This window comes from Symphalangus syndactylus, chromosome 8 (assembly GCF_028878055.3).
Source record: "Symphalangus syndactylus isolate Jambi chromosome 8, NHGRI_mSymSyn1-v2.1_pri, whole genome shotgun sequence".
Classification (NCBI taxonomy): Eukaryota; Metazoa; Chordata; class Mammalia; order Primates; family Hylobatidae; genus Symphalangus; species Symphalangus syndactylus.
In genome coordinates this window covers 53651545-53672671 of record NC_072430.2, presented here as the reverse complement: position 1 = coordinate 53672671, position 21127 = coordinate 53651545, and the positions used below count along the sequence as shown (strand labels likewise).

The 21127-nt window shown below is 42.9% G+C and overlaps 2 protein-coding genes across 4 annotated transcripts in view; one reads left to right on the top strand and one right to left on the bottom strand.

Annotated features, from left to right (window-relative positions):
- The window catches only part of PPP2R5E (protein phosphatase 2 regulatory subunit B'epsilon), a 184550-nt gene extending 165888 nt beyond the window's left edge, over window positions 1–18662 (bottom strand). Inside the window, exons 1-2 of one of the 3 annotated variants that reach the window (XM_055289145.2) lie at window positions 18523–18662; window positions 15260–15420 (exon numbers count right to left, since the gene is read on the bottom strand). In XM_055289145.2, coding sequence (XP_055145120.1) covers window positions 15260–15416 — 157 coding nt within the window. In that variant the 5' untranslated portion in view covers window positions 15417–15420; window positions 18523–18662. Of the gene's footprint in view, window positions 1–15259; window positions 15424–18522 lie in introns of those variants that run through there. The other 2 variants (XM_055289144.2, XM_055289146.2) reach the window with 2 other exon arrangements.
- LOC129487786 (uncharacterized) lies at window positions 18529–20724 on the top strand. The gene has a single exon (XM_063644536.1). It carries the CDS (start codon window positions 18551–18553, stop codon window positions 19088–19090), a length of 540 nt encoding a protein of 179 aa, XP_063500606.1. The 5' UTR covers window positions 18529–18550; the 3' UTR covers window positions 19091–20724.
- The last annotated feature ends 403 nt before the right edge of the window (window positions 20725–21127 follow it).

Below are 21127 nucleotides of genomic sequence, written 5' to 3'. Positions count from 1 at the left end.
ATGATGCAGATCAAAATTTTCCAGCCAACCACACACTACAGTCATGTAGTAACTTCTCCCTTCAAATATCTTTTAAAATTCTATTTGGTATCAAAAAGAATCAAAAATCAGGAAGGACATACAGGAGAAGAAACCTCTAGTCATGAGAGCTCCCTTCTAGAGACAGAGATGACAAATTCTCTGTCTCCACTCTGAGTGAGAAAACATGCCAACCACCCAAAGCAACCGTTCCTAGCCTTTGGAGAAACTCCTTTGAGAATCTGATGAAAGCTCTACCTTTGTCCGGAAAAGTGTCAGTCTGCACAGAGACACAAAATACTCCCTGGAATTTCAAGAGGGTCAAGGGCCCTGTAAAACTCACCCACTGACCACAAGATAAGAGCCATCAACAAAGAGCCATCTGTGATACTCTTTAAATTGCTAAAATCCTCAATTCAGATTCTGTTTCCTTAAGGTACAATAAACTTAAAAGCCTATGCAAAGACCTCAAGAAGGTACACTAAGAAAGAAGTTTCTCATTCAATTCTTCATGTCTTTTTTTTTTTTTTTTTTTTTGAGATGGAGTTTTGCTCTGTACCCAGGATGGAGTGCAGTGGTGCAATCTCAGCTTACTGCAACCTCCGCCGCATGGGTTCAAGAGATTCTCCTGCCTCAGCCTCCCAAGTAGCTAAGATTACAGGCACCTACCACCAAATCTGGCTAATTTTTCTTGTATTTTTAGTAGAGACGGGGTTACACCATGTTGGCCAGGCTGGTCTTGAACTCCTGACTTCAAGTGATCTGCCTGCCTCGGCCTCCCAAAGTGCTGGGATTACAGGAGTGAGCCACCATGCCTGGCCCTCTTCATGTCCTTCGCTGGTTCAAAATAAAATGCTGCAAAACTAACATGGCTCAAAACCCAAAGAGAAAGTTCTCTCTTTCAATCTAAGTATCAAAACAAAGCTGTGTTCCAGACCAGTGTGTGTGCTGGGGAATGGGCAAGAGAAATGGAGGCACAAAAGTATTAGAACTCTATATCTCATTTTTCAATATCATCCTTTTTAAACATCTCTATGTTTGTATATGTTTTAATGTTGTAACAGGACAAATACAACAAGAGTGCTGAAGTTATATTCTCTGATAGAAGTAAGCAATTACAAAAACGTTTGAAGATCCTGTCCTGGGAAACAACTTTCTCTCTTTGTCTCTCTGTCTCTCTTTCTCTTTCTCTCTCTCTCTCTCTCTCAATCTTTCTCTTTTTCTTTTTGAGACAGGGTCTCACTCTATCACCCAAGCTGGAGTGCAGCAGCGTGATCTTGGCTCACTGCTGCAGCCTTGACCTCCCGGCATCAGGTGATTCTCTCACCTTAGCCTCCAGAGTAGCTGGGACGACAGGAGCATACCCCCACACCTGGCTAATTTTTCTACTTTTTGTAGAGACGGAGTTTTGCCATGCTTCCCAGGCTGGTCTTGAACTCCTGGGCTCAGCCGATCCTCCCACCTCAGCCTCCCAAAGTGCTAGGTAGGATTACAGGTGTGAGCTACTGCGTCTGGCCTAACAACTTCCAAATTAAGTTTACCTAGGCCGGGCACAGTGGCTCACGCCTGTAATCCCAGCACTCTGGGAGGCCAAGGCGGGCGGATCACCTGAGCTTGGCAGCTCAAAACCAGCCTGACCAACATGGTGAAACCCCATCTCTACTAAAAATACAAAATTAGCCAGTTGTGGTGGCGCATGCCTGTAATCCCAGCTACTCGGGAGGCTGAGGCAGGAGAATCACTCGAACCCAGGAGGTGGGGGGGTGCAGTGAGTCAAGATCAAGCCGTTGCTCTCCAGCCTGGGCAACAAGAGGGAAACTCCATCTCAAACAAAAAAGAAAGTTTATCTAATAATAATTTTACCTGGTAATGCTCCATAAATGGAATTTCCCTTGAAAATAATTACATTAGTCACTTTAAATTCTGATTCCAGAAACAAGAAATCTGTCTCAAACTGACATTAACTAAACAGTAATGCTGAGATTGTTCCATAAGAACTAGTTTCTCCTTTTTGCTTTAAAAGTATAATTCTCACAGCTGTATATACTCCTTATTTTTCTTCCTTAAATGGAAAGAATCCATGTAATGTGTTAAAGGAACAAAAATCAACTAAAAGACGTTAGTAAACATTTGCCACTGTGTACTTTTTCCTATAATTATAGTAGTTAATATTCTTCAATTCATACAATGTATCTAGCACTAGGCTAAATGTTTTACCTGCCTTCTGGAATTTAATCTGACTCTATGATAGGTCAGCTCCTGGCCGGGTGTGGTGGCTCAATGCCTGTAATCCCAGCACTTTGAGAGGCCGAGGAGGGCGAATCACACGGTCAGGAGTTCAAGACCAGCCTGGCCAACATGGCAAAACCCCGTCTATACTAAAAATACAAAAACTTAGCTGGGCATGGTGGTGGGTGCCTGTAATCTCAGCTACTCGGGAAGCTGAGGCAGAAGAATTGCTTGAACCCAGGAGGTGGAGGTTGCAATGAGCAGAGATCGCGTCACTGCACTCCAGCCCGGGCGACAATGTAAGAAAAAAAAAAAAAGTCAAATGGCTTCTAATGGTGGACTCAGAATTCAAACTCAGGTATGTGTGACCCCAGGGCCTACATTCTTACTGAGGGAAACTATGCTTAATTCTACTGTAACATAAAAATAAGATTCCATATAAGTTTTCAAAAAATAATCTTCAAATACAAAAGGTAGAAACCATTTTTAAGTATTAAAAGAGGATGTCATCACTTGCAAACGAAAGAACTACTTTAGCCTATTTGAAATATCTAGAAACTTTACTGATCTTTTTCAAGCACTACAAAATCTAATTACTATTATGAGCCAATATTATTATAAAATCTAAGTTTTACAAATCAGAGAACATTTGCCCATAAAACCCTGCTCTGAAAGTCCATTATAATATTCAGATATTCTATTCTCTCTTAAACTATATAAAGTCTGGTGATCTGATTAGGCTATAATCAGTCCTCAAATACACAGAACAGAGGGATTTCACTGGACTTAACGTCTTAACTTTTGTAAAATTAAAGTGATGAATTTGCAAAGTAAAAGGAATCACTCTAAGTTTGTCGTCTATAAAATCCACTCCATTCTCTCTATATAATATACTACTTATGTTTTTAACCTGAAACATGCAGAATTACCAAAGCACAAACCCACTCAAGATTTTAGTTGAACACTCAGCAATGTGATCCTTTTAAAATAAAAAGTTTTCATTAAACAAGTTTATATTTTGTGTAAATTATAAGTTAAAATAAAATTGGCATTAAAATTTTATTTTTTTAAAATAAAATTGGCCTGGGTTTTGCAAAAAAAAATAAAGTGCTTAAATATTTATGAAGGAAAAATAAATGCCTTTATTACTTATTAGTCAACTAAGTCAACCTAAATGTGAAATAAAAATGTTCATTCATTTGCTAAGAAATATTTATTGAATGCCAATTATGTACAAGGCACTGTTCTAAGCCCTAGAGATAAGAAAAACAAGATTTCTGGCCGGGCGCGGTGGCTCAAGCCTGTAATCCCAGCACTTTGGGAGGCCGAGGCGGGTGGATCACGAGGTCAGGAGATCGAGACCATCCTGGCTAACACAGTGAAACCCCGTCTCTACTAAAAAATACAAAAAATTAGCCGGGCGTGTTGGCGGGCGCCTGTGGTCCCAGCTACTCGGGAGGCTGAGGCAGGAGAATGGCGTGAACCCAGGAGGTGGAGGTTGTGGTGAGCCGAGATCGCGCCACTGCACTCCAGCCTGGGGGACAGAGAAAGACTCCGTCTCAAAAAAAAAAAAAAAAAAAAAGAAAAAAAAAAAGAAAAACAAGATTTCTACACGGAAGAAGATCATACTTTAATGAGGGAAGGGAGATATATCAGACAAGTGAACAAACAAAGATAAAATAATTAAAGATTATAAGAAACAACAGAGTAATAGAAACTTCAAACACTTTTTTTTCCAAGAGACAAGAGTCTTGCTGTCACCTAGAGCAAGCAATCCTCCTTCCTGTCTCAGCCTCCCAAGTAGCCAAGACACAGGTGCATGCTACCATTTCCAGCTAATTTTTTAATTTTCTAGTAGGCACAGGGGTCTCACTATGTTGCCCAGGTTGATCTTGAACACCTGGCCTCAAGAGATCCTCCTGTGTCCTCCCAAAGTGCTGGGATTACAGGCATGAGCCACCGTGCCCAGCCAAAGACTATTTTTTTTTCTTTTCTTTTTGAGATAGAGTTTCGCTCCTGTCACCCAGGCTTGAGTGCAGTGGCATGATCTCGGCTCACTGTAACCTCCGCCTCCAAGGTTCAAGTGATTCACCTGCCTCAGACTCCCGAGTAGCTGGGATTACAGGTGCACAGCACCACGCCCAGCAAATTTTTGTATTTTTAGTAGAGACGAGGTTTTACCATGTTGGCCAGGCTGGTCTCAAACTCCTGACCTCAGGTGATCCGCCCACCTCAGCCTCCCAAAGTGCTGGGATTACAGGCGTGAGCCACCGCACCCAGCCCAAAGACTAATTTTTTTTTTTTTTTTGAGACTGAGTCTCACTCTGTCGCCCAGGCTGGACTGCAGTGGTGCGATCTTGGCTTACTGCAAGCACCACCTCCCGGGTTCACGCCATTCTCCTGCCTCAGCCTCCGGAGTAGCTGGGACTACAGGCGCCTGCTACCACACCCGGCTAGTGTTTTTTTTTGTTTTTTTTTTTGTTGTTTTTTTTTTTTTGTCTTTTTAGTAGACACGGGGTTTCACCGTGCCAGCCAGGATGGTCTCGATCTCCTGACCTCGTGATCCGCCTGCCTCGGCCTCCCAAAGTGCTGGGATTACAGGCGTGAGCCACCGTGCCCGGCCGAAAGACTATTTTTTAAAGTCATCAAGGAAGTCCCCAAAGAGGTCCCCCTGGAGCTAAAACTTGAATGATAAGGAGTTGGGGAAGAAAATTCTAGGTAGAAAAGGACCACCTCATCTTATGAGAACATTCATTTGGCACTTCAATATTTATATGCCCTGTCTTGCATATAAATATTGCATATAAATATCCAGGTTACATCCTGGACGGACACACATTATGATGAATGCTGTTTATGGCTTACAGTGTTTTATGGTAAGGGTAGATGCATATGTGCACACAGAGCAGTTAACACCATACTCAGAAAATAGTAACAACACAATTCCCATTTAGTCTAAGCCAAAAACTCTTAACTATAGAGAGAGAACGTGAATGGAAGGGATGAATCTTTGAGAATCTGATGAAAGCAATCAATTCTCTCCTCCAAAAAAGAATGCACATACACAGAAACTTTACATATAATTTTAGGAGGGTCTAGAAACCCTGAAGCCCATCCAGATATACACTGTCCCAACCAGAAATCCATGAACCCTAAGTTAAGAACTTTTTCGGTTTTTTTTTTTTTTTTTGAGACGGAGTCTCACTCTGTTGCCCACGCTGAAATGCAATGGTGCGATCTCAGCTCACTGCAACCTCTGCCTCCCAGATTCAAGCGATTCTCCTGCCTCAGCCTCCCGAGTAGCTGGGACTACAGGCGCATGCCACCATGCCTGGCTAATTTTTGTATTTTTAATAGAGACGAGGTTTCACAATGTTGGCCAGGCTGGTCTCAAACTTCTGACCTCAGGTGATCCGCCCGCCTCGGCTTCCCAAAGTGCTAGGATTACAGGCATAAGTCACAACACCTGGCCAGGATTAAGTAATTAGTTCTTAATGGGATGAATATGAACGCAAGCTTCTATCCTACTTTTAAGTGATGAATGTATCAGGTACACTGACTCTCAATTTCTTTGTTTGTTTTTTTTTGAGACAGAGTCACTCTGTCACCCAGGCTGGAGTGCAGTGATGCAACCTCTGCCTCCCAGTTCAAGCGATTCTCCTCAGTCTCCCAAGTAGCTGGGATTACAGGTGCGCATCACCACGTCTGGCTAATTTTTTTGTATTTTTAGTAGAGACGGGGTTTCACCATGTTGGCCTGGATGGCATCAAATTCCTGACCTCAAGTGATCCTCCAGCCTCAGCCTTCCAAAGTGCTGGGATGACAGGTGTGAGCCACCGCACCTGGCCAATTTCTTTTGGCCCACATAAAGCTCTGTACAATAATTTTACCTATGCTACAGAAGCAAACTATTAGAATATATTAAAAAATATATATATATTCCTTCCTAAAAGTGAATGAAATTATCTCTTCATTACAACTGGGTACAATCTTTCATACATAAAAATACAGGAGAATTTCCTGAACTCGGGAGGCGGAGGTTGCAGAGAGCCGAGATAGCGCCATTGCGCTCCAGCCTGGGCAACAAGAGCAAAACTCCCATCTCAAAAAAAAAAAAGAAAGAAAAAAATAACATATGTATACATGTGCCATGTTGGTGTGCTGCATCCATTAACTCGTCATTTAGAATTAGGTATATCTCCTAATGCTATCCCTCCCCATCCCCCCACCCCACAACAGTCCCTGGTGTGTGATGTTCCCCTTCCTGTGTCCATGTGTTCTCATTGTTCAATTCCCACCTATGAGTGAGAACATGCGGTGTTTGGTTTTTTGTCCTTGCGATGTATACATATGTAACAAACCTGCACGCTGTGCACATGTACCCTAAAACTTAAAGTATAATAATAATAAAATTTTAAAAAAAGAAAAAATAACATAGCTTGGCACTTGCTTTTGTGCAAGATCTTAAAATTGCTTCCCCCCAAAAAAATTATTACCACACTTTTTCAAAGGTTCTAAAACTGAACTTTAACATCTATCAACATATAGATGTTCTTTCAGTTCAAAAGTAAAGCTTATGGTTATTTTTTAAACACACACACACACACACACGGCCGGGTGCGGTGGCTCATGCCTGTAATCCCAGCACTTTGGGAGGCCAAAGTGGGAGGGTCACTTGAGGTCAAGAGTTCAAGACCAGGCTGACCAACATGGTGAAACCCCATCTCTATTAAAAATACAAAATTAACCGGGCGTGGTGGTGCACACCTGTAATCCCAGCTACTTGGGAGGCTGAGGCAGGAGAATCGCTTGAACCTGGGAGGCAGAGGTTGCAGTGAGCCGAGATGGGGCCACTGCACTCCAGCCTGGGCAACAAGAGCGAACCTCCGTCTCAAAACACACACACACACACACACACACAGACACACACACACAAATCTTAGATGCCTGAAGAACACATATCATTAGTCGAAGGTACAAACTAGATCAATAGATCTTAACCCGTTTTAAGTCAGATATCCCTTTGAGAATCTGAAAAATGCTATTGATTCCCCATTTTGAAAATAGATACACACATACAAAATGTTCACATAATTTTAGGCTGCTCACTGCATTTTAAATCCAACCAAGGATTTAAGAGTCTCTATACCTACTATACAAGAGTATAATGACTGGTTGCTTCTGGGAAGGGAAACTAGGAGAAGGGATGGAAGGAAGATTTTTCACTACACATCCTTTTGTAACCTTTGGAATTTGAACTATATGGCTGTATTATCTATTCAAAAAATGAATAAATTAAAAATAAAAAGCATTACACTAAATAACATGGCAAGATACTAATGCAGTAGATGCAACTCTCCAGGTGAAGATGTTTAGAATAGCTATTCTATTAAATTCACCATATTTAAAAACTGCTTCTTTGAAATTTTTGGTTGAAAAACATTTGTGGCTGCAAAATTATGCTCTTCATAATTTTCAGAGAAATTTCCAATTTCCACCTTTTTACTAGGAAACTATGTCATAAAAATTTCATATTATTCATATTCTAACTTCTGAAACCCCCATTAAATAACAACAGCTAGTATTTACTGAATGTGGCACTGTCACATCTATTGACTATTAACGTCATCATCATTTTACAGACAAGGAAAACCAAAGCTTTCAGCAGTTAACTCGTTTGTCCAAAGCAACCCAGCTAGTGGTAAGCTAGGACTCTTGAGGACCAACAAAACCCATGCGACACTGTATCACGACATGGAGCGTAGTAAACACTAAAATAGATGACATTATTCCTTAAGAGACTATTCTTTTTTGAGACAGCGTTTCACTCTGTTGCCCAGGCTCAAGTGCAGTGGCACAATCACAGCTCACTGCAGCCTCAATCTCCTGGGCTCAAACTATCCTCCCTCAGCCTTCCAAGTACCTAGGACTACAGGCATGTACCATCACACCCAGCTAATTTTTTATTTTATTTTTTTTTAGAGACGGGCCTGCTATGTTGCACAGGCTGGCCTTGAACTCCTGGGCTCAAGTAATCCTCCCACCTTGACCTCCCAAAGTGCTGGGATTAAAGGTGTGAGTTACTTACTGTACCTGGCCTCTTAAGAGACTATTCTTATTCTAAACAGGTTTTAGCGCATTCACTCGTTATAAAAATCTGGTATTATACTGCATGTGCCTGCTTTACTATACACGAAGCAGATATAGACGAAAAAGGCAATCATTAAAAAGGCACGAAAACGGCTGGGCAAGGTGGCTCACGCCTGTAATCCCAGCACTTTGGGAAGCCGAGGCGGGCAGATCACCTGAGATCGGGAGTTCATGACCAGCCTGACCAACGTGGGGAAACCCCATCTCTACTAAAAATACAAAATTAGCCGGGCATGGAGGCGCATGCCTGTAATCCCAGCTACTTGGGAGGCTGAGGCAGGAAAATCGCTTGAACCCAGGAGGCAGAGGCTGTGGTGAGCCGAGATCGCACCATTACACTCCAGCCTGGGCAACAAAAGCTAAACTCCGCTTTAAAAAAAAAAAAAAAAAAAGGCACAAAAACTAGTTCAAATTATAATTTTTAAAGTTCTTACAAATTATCACCCTAAAAAATAAAAATGTAAGCTGAACCTTAAAACTATGGTGGGTTTTTTTTTTTTAAGTGTTTTTACTAGAGAAAGAGTATCAACACCAAAGAAGCAAAGGGTTTCTTTCTGCTAAATGGGACCTCTAGACATCATAGTTTTAAGAATATCTAAAAGTGAATGTACAAACTATCTGCAAAATGCCTCAGAAATGTATAATGGATTGTGAGACAAGAAATAACAAAGGCGGCAGGGCACGGTGGCTCGTGCCAAGAATCCCAGCACTTTGGGAGGCCCAGGCAGGCTGACACACCTGTGGTCAGGAGTTCGAGACCAGCCTGGCCAACATGGAGAAACCTTGTCTCTACTAAAAATACAAAAATCAGCCAGGTGTGGTGGCGGACACCTGTAATCCCAGCTACTCTCGGCAGGCTGAGGCAGGAGAATCGCTTGAACCTCGAGGCAGAGGTTGCAGTGAGCCAAGATTGCGCCACTGCACTTCCAGCCTGGGTGACAGAGCGAGACTCTGTCTCAAAAAAAACAAACAAAAAAAAGAAATAACAATGCCACTTTCACTATAATTCCATCTTCAAAGAGGCAATATTCTTCAAAAAACGTTCACCCAAATCTAAACTTATAGAATCGCTTAAAGTCAACGCAAGAAAATGAGGCACAGGAGGCTGGGGTGAGGAGAGAACACAAATCCCCCAGCCAGGTGGTACTACCACTGATTATTATTAACATAAATTAGTGTGTGTGTGTTTGTGTGCTTGCCTAAGTGTTTAGTTTGACTGTCTTATTCAACAACTTACCTAGATAACAGTCAAGGCTTGCTTCATGTCCTGCTGTGTAAGGAAAGGAAAGTATCCAAGTCTTGATTTTCTTTCTTTTTTTTTTTTTTTTTTTTTAAGACAGAGTCTACAGTGACACAATATGAGCTCACTGCAACCTCCACCTCCCGGGGTCAAGTCATTCTCCTGCCTCAGCCTCCTGAGTAGCTGGGATTATAGATGCACACCACTACATCCACTAATTTTTGGATTTTTAGTAGAGACGGGGTTTCACCCTGTTGGCCAGGCTGGTCTCAAACTCTTGACCTCAGATGACCCGCCCCCTGTCGGCCTCCCCCAAGATTTTACTTTCTTATCAAGTAAGTAAGAAACTAAACCTCTACTGGGTTTTCCCTATCAGTGAATGAGTAAGAATCTTTTAGACTCAAAGAAAAAAATGTTTTTCTTTTGAGACAAAGGTCTCACTCTGTCAGCCACACTGGACACAGTGGAACAATCACAGCTCACTGCAGCCTCAGCCTCCTGGGCTCAGGCAATCCTTCTGCCTCAGCCTCCCAAGTAGCTGGGACCACAGGTGCACACCACCACCCTGGCCAATTTTTTAAATTATTTGTAGAGATGAGGTTTCACTATGTTGCGTAGGCTGGTCTCAAACTCTTGGGCTTAAGCGAGCCTCCCAACTCAGTCTCCCAAAGTGCTAGGATTATAGGTGTGAGCCACCATACCCAGCCTCAAAAATGTTAAGACTCTCCAGAAACACTTTCACAAAAGCATATAAAGATGGAGAAAATGTAAATGTCTATCTTTGCAAAGTTCATCCTATAATTTCCTAACATACAGATAGGGAAAAAACAGGTATATTTATACAGAATTACAGGTGGTGTTGCTTTCTACAGGAAATAACATCAGTGATACAGATTTCAAAACCCCACCTATTAGACATAGGGCAAAATAGGCTGGGCGCAGTGACTCACGCCTGTAATCCCAGCACTTTGGGAGGCCAAAGCAGGTGGATCACCCGAGGTCAGGAGTTTGAGACCAGGCTGGCTGGTCTCAACACGTCTCTACTAAAAATACAAAAAAATTAGCTTGGTGTGGTGGTGGACACCTGTAATCCCAGCTACTCAGGAGCCTGAGGCAAGAGAATCACTTGAACCAAGAGGCAGAGGTTGCAGTGAGCTGAGATCGCACCACTGTACTCCAGGCTGGGCAACAAGAGCAAAACTCCACCTCAAAAAAAAAAAAAAAAAGAAATAGGGCAAAACAAAAACTTTCCCTTCACATTATGTTGCAGTTTTGCAAGTGAACAGACTTTAAAATGCTAAGAATTAATGCAGTATTATTTATAAATCTGTCAAAGATTATGATGTATATAATAAACATTCTGATAACGCATATGCATAAAACAAGTGGTTATTAATGCACATCTGAGCATTCAAAAATGACATATTAAAAAGATGAGTTATATAATCACTGTTTATATAATTATCATATTCAAACTCCCCTGAAATTAAAGACCTTAAGGACACCTCTTTTACTTCATTATTTAAAATAACTCACAAAATTCAACCACATTTTATTTTGTACTCCAAATAAAATTAACCCAATTTAGTCAAAGCAATACTATAGAAAATTAAATCAATAACTATCCTTTAGCATGCATATAGTGTTTATCCTGGTTTCTCTTAAGGCAATGGCCAAAAAAAATAAAATCCTAGAAAAGAAATTCCTCCTATATTTTCTTTATATTCCCTAAATTACTTCCTAGAAAATCAAGAGCAAATATACATTACTGAAGTCTATTTCTGATTATACTTCCTTATGTTATTCTACAGACAGAGATGGATATCTAATTTATAGAATACTCTCCAGAATATTTACCCAGAATGTGCTTACTACATAACAATCACTGTTAGTCAATCTGGAATTAGGTTTGTGAGTATATAGTCCTGTTACTCTCCAATTCTCTCATACTGGCAAAATATACAAGTTCAAAAAATCACATTCTTGGAAAGCAGAGTTCTTAGAAAACTGGCAATACTAGCAGACTTCACTTTCAAAAGTGAGAAAAAGGATATAGAAATGGCCAAAAAGCACAGGAAAAGATGCTCAACATCACTAATCATTAGGGCAATGCAAATCAAAATCACACCGAAATACCACTTCATACCCATTATAATGACTATTATCAAAAAATCAAAAAGCAGAAAATGAGTCATGGTGAGGATATAGAAAACTGGAACCCTCATGCATTGCTAATGGGGATGAAAAATGGTCCAGTTGCTGTGGCAATATGTATGGCAATTCCTGAAAAAATTCAACATATGATCCAGCAATTATACGTCTGGGTACATACCCAAAAGAAATGAAAGCCAGAACTTAAACAGGTATCTGTACATCATGGTCACAGCAGCATTATTCACAATAGCCTGAAGGTGGAAGCAACCCAAGTGTCCATCAATGAATTAATGGATTAAAAAATATATGGTATGTATATACACTGAAATTATTCAGCCTTAAAAAAGAATGAAATTCCAACACCTGCTACAACAGAGATGAACACTGAAGACACTTGACTAAGTGAAATAAGCCAGTCACAAAAAGACAAATATTGCACGGCATCACTTATAGGAGGTTCCTAGAGTAGTAAAATTCATAGAAACAAAAAACAGAATGGTGGTTGCCAAGGGCTGGTGGGGGAAACAGGGAGTTAGTGTTTAATAGGTACAGAGCTTCAGCTGGGGAAGATGAAAAGGTTCTGGAGATGGATGGTAGGGATGGTTGCATGACAATGTCAAGGCACTTAATGCACATTTAAACATGGTTAAGATGGCAAATTTTATGTTATGTATACTTTACCATAATTTTTTAAAATGAGAAAAAAGACATTAAAGCATTAAAGAAAAAACACATTAAAGCATGTGTCCAAATTCTTCTCATGCATGCTTCTTTCACTACCCACAAAACCAATACCCTGACTATGAGTGGTCAGTGAAGTCCTAATTTAATTGTTTACCATAAGATCCAAGAAATTAGTGTAAGTTTTTAAATTCCTTCTAACCCTAAAAAAAAAGTTTAACTGGCTTCCTCAGAATGAAGTCCTTCACAGATATAGAAGTTAACAGCTATTACATATCTACTTCAGATTAAATAGATTATTAAAAATCAGTGTCTCCCAACTTTATATTTCAAGCATAGTTCAATCTACAGTGTTTCCTACATTTTCTTTCCAAAGCCTCATAATGACTATTTTCATTTTTACCAGCAACATTTCTAGTCAAAATTTTCTCCCCCAAAGCTCCTAGGAGCTCATCTTTACTGACTGGTAGATATGTCATCTTTACAGTAATCAGTATTCAGTTTCCAAAAATTTTGTGTAAACATTGGAATCTTATTTATGAATCTCTCTCCCTTTTTTAAAAAAAGTATTCATATGGAAAAAATAGAAGCTTGAAATATCCTAAGCTAAATTTTGAGGATCTTTTCCGGTTACATTCCAGTTTTTCTTATAATACCTTCTGATTTCACAAACTGTTACAGAAATAAGTCTGCAATAATGAACTAGCAAACCAGGTTGCCTGGTTTCCTCCAAGCCACACTACAGCTCATTGTGTTGTTCGTATCCCCTTTCCCCCATTCTTCAGTATTTAGCACATAAACACCCACCTTCAAAGGTAAATTCTGATAGTTTCCACACTATAAAAGCTATGTTCTGATATTTTTCAAACAACTCCTGTTCATAAACATGAAGCAAACATGATGAAAATTAAAAGGGACAAAAAGTACATACCCAAACAAAAGTTGAAATGCCTAATTTAGAAAAACTTCATATTAAAAACGTGTTGGGCCGGGCATGGTGGCTCACGCCTACAATCCTGGCACGGGAACACCATGGCAATTCAAGACCAGCCTCTGCAACATGGCAAAACCCCATCTCTACAAAAAAACGGAAAAATTAGCTGGGCGTGGTGGCACGCTTCTGTAGTCCCAGCTACTCGGGAAGTTGATCCCAGCTACTCGGGAAAGGGAGGATCACTTGAGCCTAGGAGACAGAGGCCACAGTGAGCCCCAACCTGCACTTTCTTTTTATTTTCCCCCCGAGACAGAGTCTTGCTCTGTCACCCAGGCTAGAGTGCAGTGGCACGATCTTGGCTCACTTCAACCTCTGCCTCCCAGTTCAAGCAATTCTCCTGCCTCGGCTTCCCAAGTAGCTGGGATTACAGGTGTCCACCACTGCACCTAATTTTTGTATTTTTAGTAGAGACAGGGTTTCACCATGTTGGCCAGGCTGGTCTCGAACTCCTGACCTCATGATCCACCTGCCTCGGGCTCCCAAAGTGCTGGGATTACAGGCGTGAGCCACCACGCCCGGCCTCAACCTGCACTTTCACTCTGTCCCCACTGAACTCTAGCCAGAGTGACAGCATGAGATTGTCTCAAAAGAAAATAGAACCAACCAGGCCGGGAGCGGTGGCTCATGCTTGTAATCCCAGCACTTTGGGAGGCCGAGGCGGGCGGATCACGAGGTCAGGAGATCGAGACCACGGTGAAACCCCGCCTCTACTAAAAATACAAAAAAAAATTAGCCGGGCGTGGTGGCGGGCGCCTGTAGTCCCAGCTACGCGGAGAGGCTGAGACAGGAGAATGGCATGAACCCAGGAGGCGGAGCTTGCAGTGAGCCGAGATCGCGCCACTGCACTCCAGCCTGGGCAACAGATCGAGACTCCGTCTCAAAAAAAAAAAAAAAAAAAAGAAAATAGAACCAACCAAAAAACTTGTTTTTAACAAATTTCAGGCCAGGCGCGGTGGCTCACACCTGTAATCCCAGCACTTTGGGAGGTCAAGGTTGGCAGATCACCTGGGGTCAGGAGTTCAAGACCAGCCTGAACAACATGGTGAAACGCTGTCTCTCCTAAAAATACAAAAATTAGCTGGGCATGGTGGCGGGCACCTGTGCTCCCAGCTACTCGGGAGGCTGAGGGAGGAAAATCACTTGAACCCAGGAGGTGGAGGTTGCTGTGAACCAGCCTGAGCAACAGAGGGAGACTCTATCTCAAAAGATAAAAATTAAAATTAAAAAATTAACAAATTTCAAAGAAAAGATCACACTAAACAAGTATGATCATCATACACCTTTTCTACTTGTATTATCTGAAAACAAGAGTGCATGTAAACAACTATAAATGGACAATATTTTTCTTGATTTTTAAAAATGAATTCTTCCAAATACCATTTTCTATATGTAAATTAATGAATGGTACCATCTCCTCTACTAGGGTCTACTTCCTAAGACAGGATAATCTGTAGCTGTCATTGCATATAATGTATCCCTAAATGTCAACAGAAGAAAAAATGAAAAACACAAACCCAGACATCTTACAGTTTCTCTAGTACTTAGTTTACCTACTCACCAATGTGAGATATTCTCCTGATAATAAGTTTCTTTTAACTTGCCAAAAGACAGACTAAATTGAGCCTTTAAAAAGGAGAGTGGGTATATCTGGTCACACATTAGTAACTTCAATGTATGTGAAGTATCCCATCCCTTCAATTCGCAACACATATAAAACTCTACAAAAAGGAAATTATATATAGATGTAGAAAGATCAATTGAAAAAGAATGCATCACCTGGTCATGAGCCTTACCTTTTAGCAGCGGCAGAGGTGTTAACTCAATAGGCTTGCCTTGAGACCTAAACTGTGAGGAACTTTGCGACCTCTTCTGTCTGGCTTTTCTGACGGACTTCCGAGAAAATCCGTCTACTTTATCCACTGATGGAGGAGTAGTTGGTGCTGAGGACATATCCCTACTGAAGAGAAAGAAGTATCATAAACCCATACATTCCCAAGGTGGAAGCATACATGTGAGTTACACAAATTCTAAAATTCCCATACACAATATTCATGAAAATGGGAATATGTGCTAAAGAAAATAAAATCAGTTAAGAAAAGTCTTATCTTGGCTGTGCGCAATGGCTCACGCCTGTAATTCCAGCACTTTGGGAGGCCGAGATGGGTGGATCACTTGAGGTCAGGAGTTCAAGACCAACCTGGACAACATGGTGAAATTCAGTCTCTACAAAATTACAAAAATTAGCTGGGCATGATGGCAGGTGCTTGTAATCTCAGCTACTCGGGAGGCTGAGGTAAAAGAATCACTTGAACCTGGGAGGCGGAGGTTGCAGTGGGCCAGGATCCCACCATCGCACTCCAGCCTGAGTGACAGAGTGAGATTCCGTCTTTTAAAAAAAAAAAAAAAAAAGGGCTGGGCCTGGTGGCTCACTCGTGTAATCCCAGCACTTTGGGAGGCCGAGGTGGGCGGATCACTTGAGATCAGGAGTTTGACACTAGCCTGGCCAACATGGTGAAACCCTGTCTCTACTAAAAATACAAAAATTAGCCAGGCGCAGTGGCATGCACCTGTAATCTCAGCTACTCAAGAGGCTGAGAAGGGAGAACCGCTTGAACCCGGGAGGCGGAGGTTGCGGTGAGCCAAGATGGCACCACTACACTCCAGCCTGGGTGACAGAGCAAGATTCCATCTCAAAAAAAAAGCCAGGCAGGTGGCACACACCTGTAATCCCAGCACTTTGGGAGGCCAAGGCAGGCGGATAACCTCAGGTTGGGAGTTCGAGACCAGCCTGACCAACATGGAGAAACCCCATCTCTACTAAAAAAAAAAAAAAAAAAAAAAATACAAAAATTAGCCAGGCATGGTGGTGCATGCCTGTAATCCCAGCTACTCGGGAGGCTGAGGCAGGAGAATCACTTGAACCCGGGAGGCAGAGGTTGCGGTGAGCCAAGATTGTGCCATTGCACTCCAGCCTAGGCAGTAAGAGCAAAACTCCTTCTCAAAAAAAAAAAAGAAAGAAACAAAGAAAAGTCATATGTTAATAGTAAAACATGAAAATTTAGTGAAAATAATGTAAGTATCATGGAAACAATATCAGAACTCTAATGTATTGTGCCACTCCATTATAAGCATTAAAGATACTCATCTAGGCTTAAAGAAATCTATGCTGCCTGCCCATTTTCTAACTGCAAAGCTCTTCACATCTTCAAGTAATTTTTGGAGCTATTCTGTAGCTGGAAAACTTCCATCGATACATTTTCCCAAGATATTTAATATTATGAACGGGTTCTGGAGTTGTTGAAACCCTTAGTGTACTTCAAGAATCTATACCAATGTATCACAGCAAGGTGAAATTTACTTCTACTGAAACTATCTAGGCATAACTTTTAATGGGATGTGCTATGTTAGCTATGATAAACTATACCACACTGCAAATGAGGACAGGCTAGATTACTTTAAACAAAACACATAAAAGGCATAATTAAAATATTTCAAATAAGTCTTCTTTTTGAATAAAGCCACCTTACGTTATTAAAGCTTAATAAAAACTATGAGAAAATAAAGCACCAAAGTTGAACTGAAAACATAAATTCACAGCCTACTGAAACAACCAAGTTGACTTCCCTTGAGGTTTAGACCTTGAAGTTCATCATCAAATACCAATTTTCATTCCATCAAACTTATGGAACTGAACAGTACTTTTGCATTGTTTAACCCTCTCGAGTTATTAAAATGAAGGCTATTTCCTGAAAGTAACAAGCGTTAAGCTTAATTTCATTCACCAATTTAAACAGATGCCATTATTTCCATGGCACTGAGGCTTCATGCAAGACTAATGGCAGACTCAGATAGAAGTAATGCATATGGGGGAAATGCTGAAATGCAATTACTCACCTGTCATTCCAATACACAAGACAAGTGGTTTTTAACTTCTACATAAAAGAGTAAGGGAATTTCTTCCTGAACACGTGAGAATAAAAAGTTACCTGGATTACGTGGATTTTGACAATGTAAAAATAACAAAAACATTTAAAAACACATACACACATGTGATGTTGACGTTTGGAATTCGGAAGTCTTCTTTGGTTTTCTTTAAAAAAAAAAAAGTTTTTAAAAATCTACCTAATTTAGCCTTAATATAATGTGACGGATTCCAAATAGAATCAGAAACTATGAATGACTATAGATGTTAAGATCACTTTAAAATATCAAAATGACTGCATCAGCCAAAAGCTCCACATCTTATTTGTATGTTGTAAATTTAGGGGCCGATTTTCCAATCAGGTATGTGAATCATTTAGACTTCATTCTAACTCTAACACTACAAAATTTCAGTAAATCCTCTTCCTCCATCACTCTTTTTGTCTCTTCTTTATTCCTTATCTCTCATCTCTACAGATGATATATAGGTAGCTTTTAAAAAAATCATTTACCCCTTATGCCCGAGGCCCAGAATAAACGTCAAGGATCGCAACCCTGAAGCACTGCAAAACTGAACGTAAGGTAACAGCGGGTCCGTGCAAAGCCCAGGGAAACAGGTTTCGCCCTGGGCCAGCGCTCCCGAAGCTTTATCATCCTCTAATCAGCAGGCACGGGGCATTTCCATGGCTCAGGATAATCCAAAGGGAGTAAGGGGAAGTAGGGAAAGACAGGGAAGGGGTTTGTCTGTGGGGATGCTTACATACTCCCTTTGCTCCTAACCCACACCCCAAGCCCTGGAGACGATAAGCTGCTAGAGAATCCTCCTCACACCAAACCCCCCTTTATTCCCCGCCCCCGCCAGTGGATAAAGGGGGGCAAGAAAACGCCTCCAATCCCAGAAGGTGGAGAAAAAGGGGGGAGGGGGCAGAGTGAATGAGAGGTATCATCAGAAGCATTTGTAGGTAAATCAGACAAGTGGGACGGGCGCTCCCGAGCCCGCACCCGCACCCCACCCCACCGCACCCCTCGCCTGCCCTGCCAGGCCTTCCCAAGGCCGGTGCCCCATAGGTTCCCCAGGAGGACCGGGAGGAAGAAGGGAATCGGGCGAGCCGCGTTGCTGGAGGGACGAAGTTACCTTGAAGCTTCTGGGGAAGAATCCGAAGATGATCTGTGGCTTCGAGGGGCGGGAGACGGGCGAGGTGGCCGCAGCGGGGGCGGGCGGCGGGACCGGGACGTGCAGGGGGAGGTCCGGGCAGCTGCGGGGAGCCCGGGACGACGGCTGTCCGGTGCGGGGTCCCTCCGGTTCCGCGGCGGCAGAGCCTCTAGGCCTCACGGCCGGACCCGAACCTCAGCGTTCCGGTGGCGGCGGCGGCCTCACGATCCTCCCCCGCGGGCCCGTCCCATCAAATCGGCACCGACCCCGTTGCGGCTCCGCCGGTGGCTCCTCGCTCACATTCCTGGCGGGCGGCGCCTCAGCTCGTTGCCCCGGACCCGGCGGCGGCGGCGGCGGCGACGACGTGGGGAGGGGGGGAAGGGAGGGACGAAGACTGGATCTGCAGCGGCAGCAAGAGAAGGGGACAGGAGAAGGAGGAGGAGCCGCAGGAGCTGAAGCCGCCGCTGCCAGAGCCACCCTTCGCTACCCGCGGTGGGTCCCAGTCAATGCCCCTTTCTCTCTCCTATTGTCAATATCACCGGGCGGCTGAGTCCATGGCACACGCGCAACCGAACCTTCTGGCCAGCAGCACCCGCCTCCGGCGCCCGCCCACTGGAGACTTCAAACGGGAAGCGAGGCCTCATTGGCCAGTATCCGCCTTCACTCCCCTGACAGCATGTTCGGCTGAGACCTGATCAGGGATTGGCGGCAGGAGGGCGGAGAAACAGGAGGGTGGGAAGAGAGGAGGTCGAGGATTGGGCCGAAGCGTGAGGGACCCGGATGCTGCCGGGATCTCGGGAGTTGCAGCCGCCGCTTCCGCCCGGCGGTGGGGCAGGCTGAAGTGAGAAGCCGCTGGGCCTGAGAGGAGCTCTTTAATTCCGGGAGGTGTGCAACTAGCTGATCAGCGGGCTTGCTTTCCGTGCTGTGCGGAGCCTTTGGGCGGCGGTCGTCTTGGACCGGAGGAGTCCAAGGGCATGGGTCGGCTAAGGGTGGGGGAGCCCCCGAGACTTGATCCCGCCCTGCAGCTAGTGTGGCCCCTCAGGGTTTGGGGAGTCCCACTCTGGACGCGACCCCGTGATGCGTAGACAGAAATAAGATCCCCCGCCCGCGCCGGTGCGCCACTGCTTGTGTAAATGGGTCCCTTGAAACCCCTAGCAGTCGCTCTCCGCTGAACCTTCTTCGAATTCTCTCACCTCATCTCCTTTTCCTTAAACGTCTGTTTTGAGTATCAGACCCCTGTAGCGTTGAGGCCAGCGCTCGTTTAGTTAATGCAGGTGGGAACGCTGTCGCCACAGTTTACAGTCTATTCATTCAGAATAACCCGCCGGTCAGCCGGCTGCTCAGAGCTCGGAAAGACCCAGCTCCAAACTAGGAGTTTCGAGATTTTGATTGGCAAGTTGGACCCGAAAGAGTTAATGGAGAAGACTACTTAAATCTATCTAGAACAAGTGATGAGATATTTGGAGATGTGTTTGCATGCTTGGTGAATGCAAACGGCCAAATGGTACATTTCCAGATAATATTCTTGGATTAATGTATTTGAATGCACCCTACATACATTTTTTGAGGGGAAAAAAGGAAGAAATTATTAATGCTAACTACAAACGTCAGAGTACCAGTTGCTCAAAACTTAGAAAATGGGGGGGGGGGGGACAAAAAAATTAACATTCATATTTTCTCAACTCAGAGATAACCACTTACAGTATTTGCATACTTCCTTTTAGTATTTTTTCTTTTTATGTTAATAATGTGTGTCGATCTATAGCCTAGTTTTTTTCCCTCAGCATTATATCATCTTTTCGATACGGTTAGGGAATAGAGCTATATATAAATAAAACTATATGTACCATCTGTACAAGTGACAACGAAAAATGCATTTGCATTTCTCCTGTTTGTGTTGTTAAACACTAGAGTTTTCAAATTTTCTTTGCACACTCCCAGAAATGGCTCTTGAGTGGAAAAATAATTTTGTGCCATGAAAGATAAAAATATTCCTGCTTTGAACTGAAATGGAAAACGAAAAGATGACTCTTAGATGGAAGCAGGCTCCCCCTACTGACTCCAGATGATTGGCCACTGTATGGCTAGTGCCCACTTTTGCCGTGATAAAGTTCATTACCACTAAGTATTAACTATAGAATACCAGCAGTCTAGTTCCTACCCTCAAGAAACTTAAATTTCCGTGTCTCAATATCCTGTACAGTCTTCATGAAAGTTCAGTGTCCCATGGCCGGGCGCGGTGGCTCACGCTTGTAATCCCAGCACTTTGGGAGGCCGAGGCGGGCGGATCACGAGGTCAGGAGATCGAGACCACGGTGAAACCCCGTCTCTACTAAAAATACAAAAAAATTAGCCGGGCGTGGTGGCGGGCGCCTGTAGTCCCAGCTACTTGGAGAGGCTGAGGCAGGAGAATGGCGTGAACCCGGGAGGCGGAGCTTGCAGTGAGCCGAGATTGCGCCACTGCACTCCAGCCTGGGCGACAGAGCGAGACTCCGTCTCAAAAAAAAAAAAAAAAAAAAAAAAAAAAAAAAAAAAAAAAAAAAAAAAAAAAAAAGTTCAGTGTCCCAGCCAAGGACCTGTTTCTTCA

Coding starts and splice junctions, on each gene's coding strand:
- LOC129487786 (XM_063644536.1), top strand. CDS start 18,551: ATGATCTGTGGCTTCGAGGGGCGGGAGACGGGCGAGGTGGCCGCAGCG.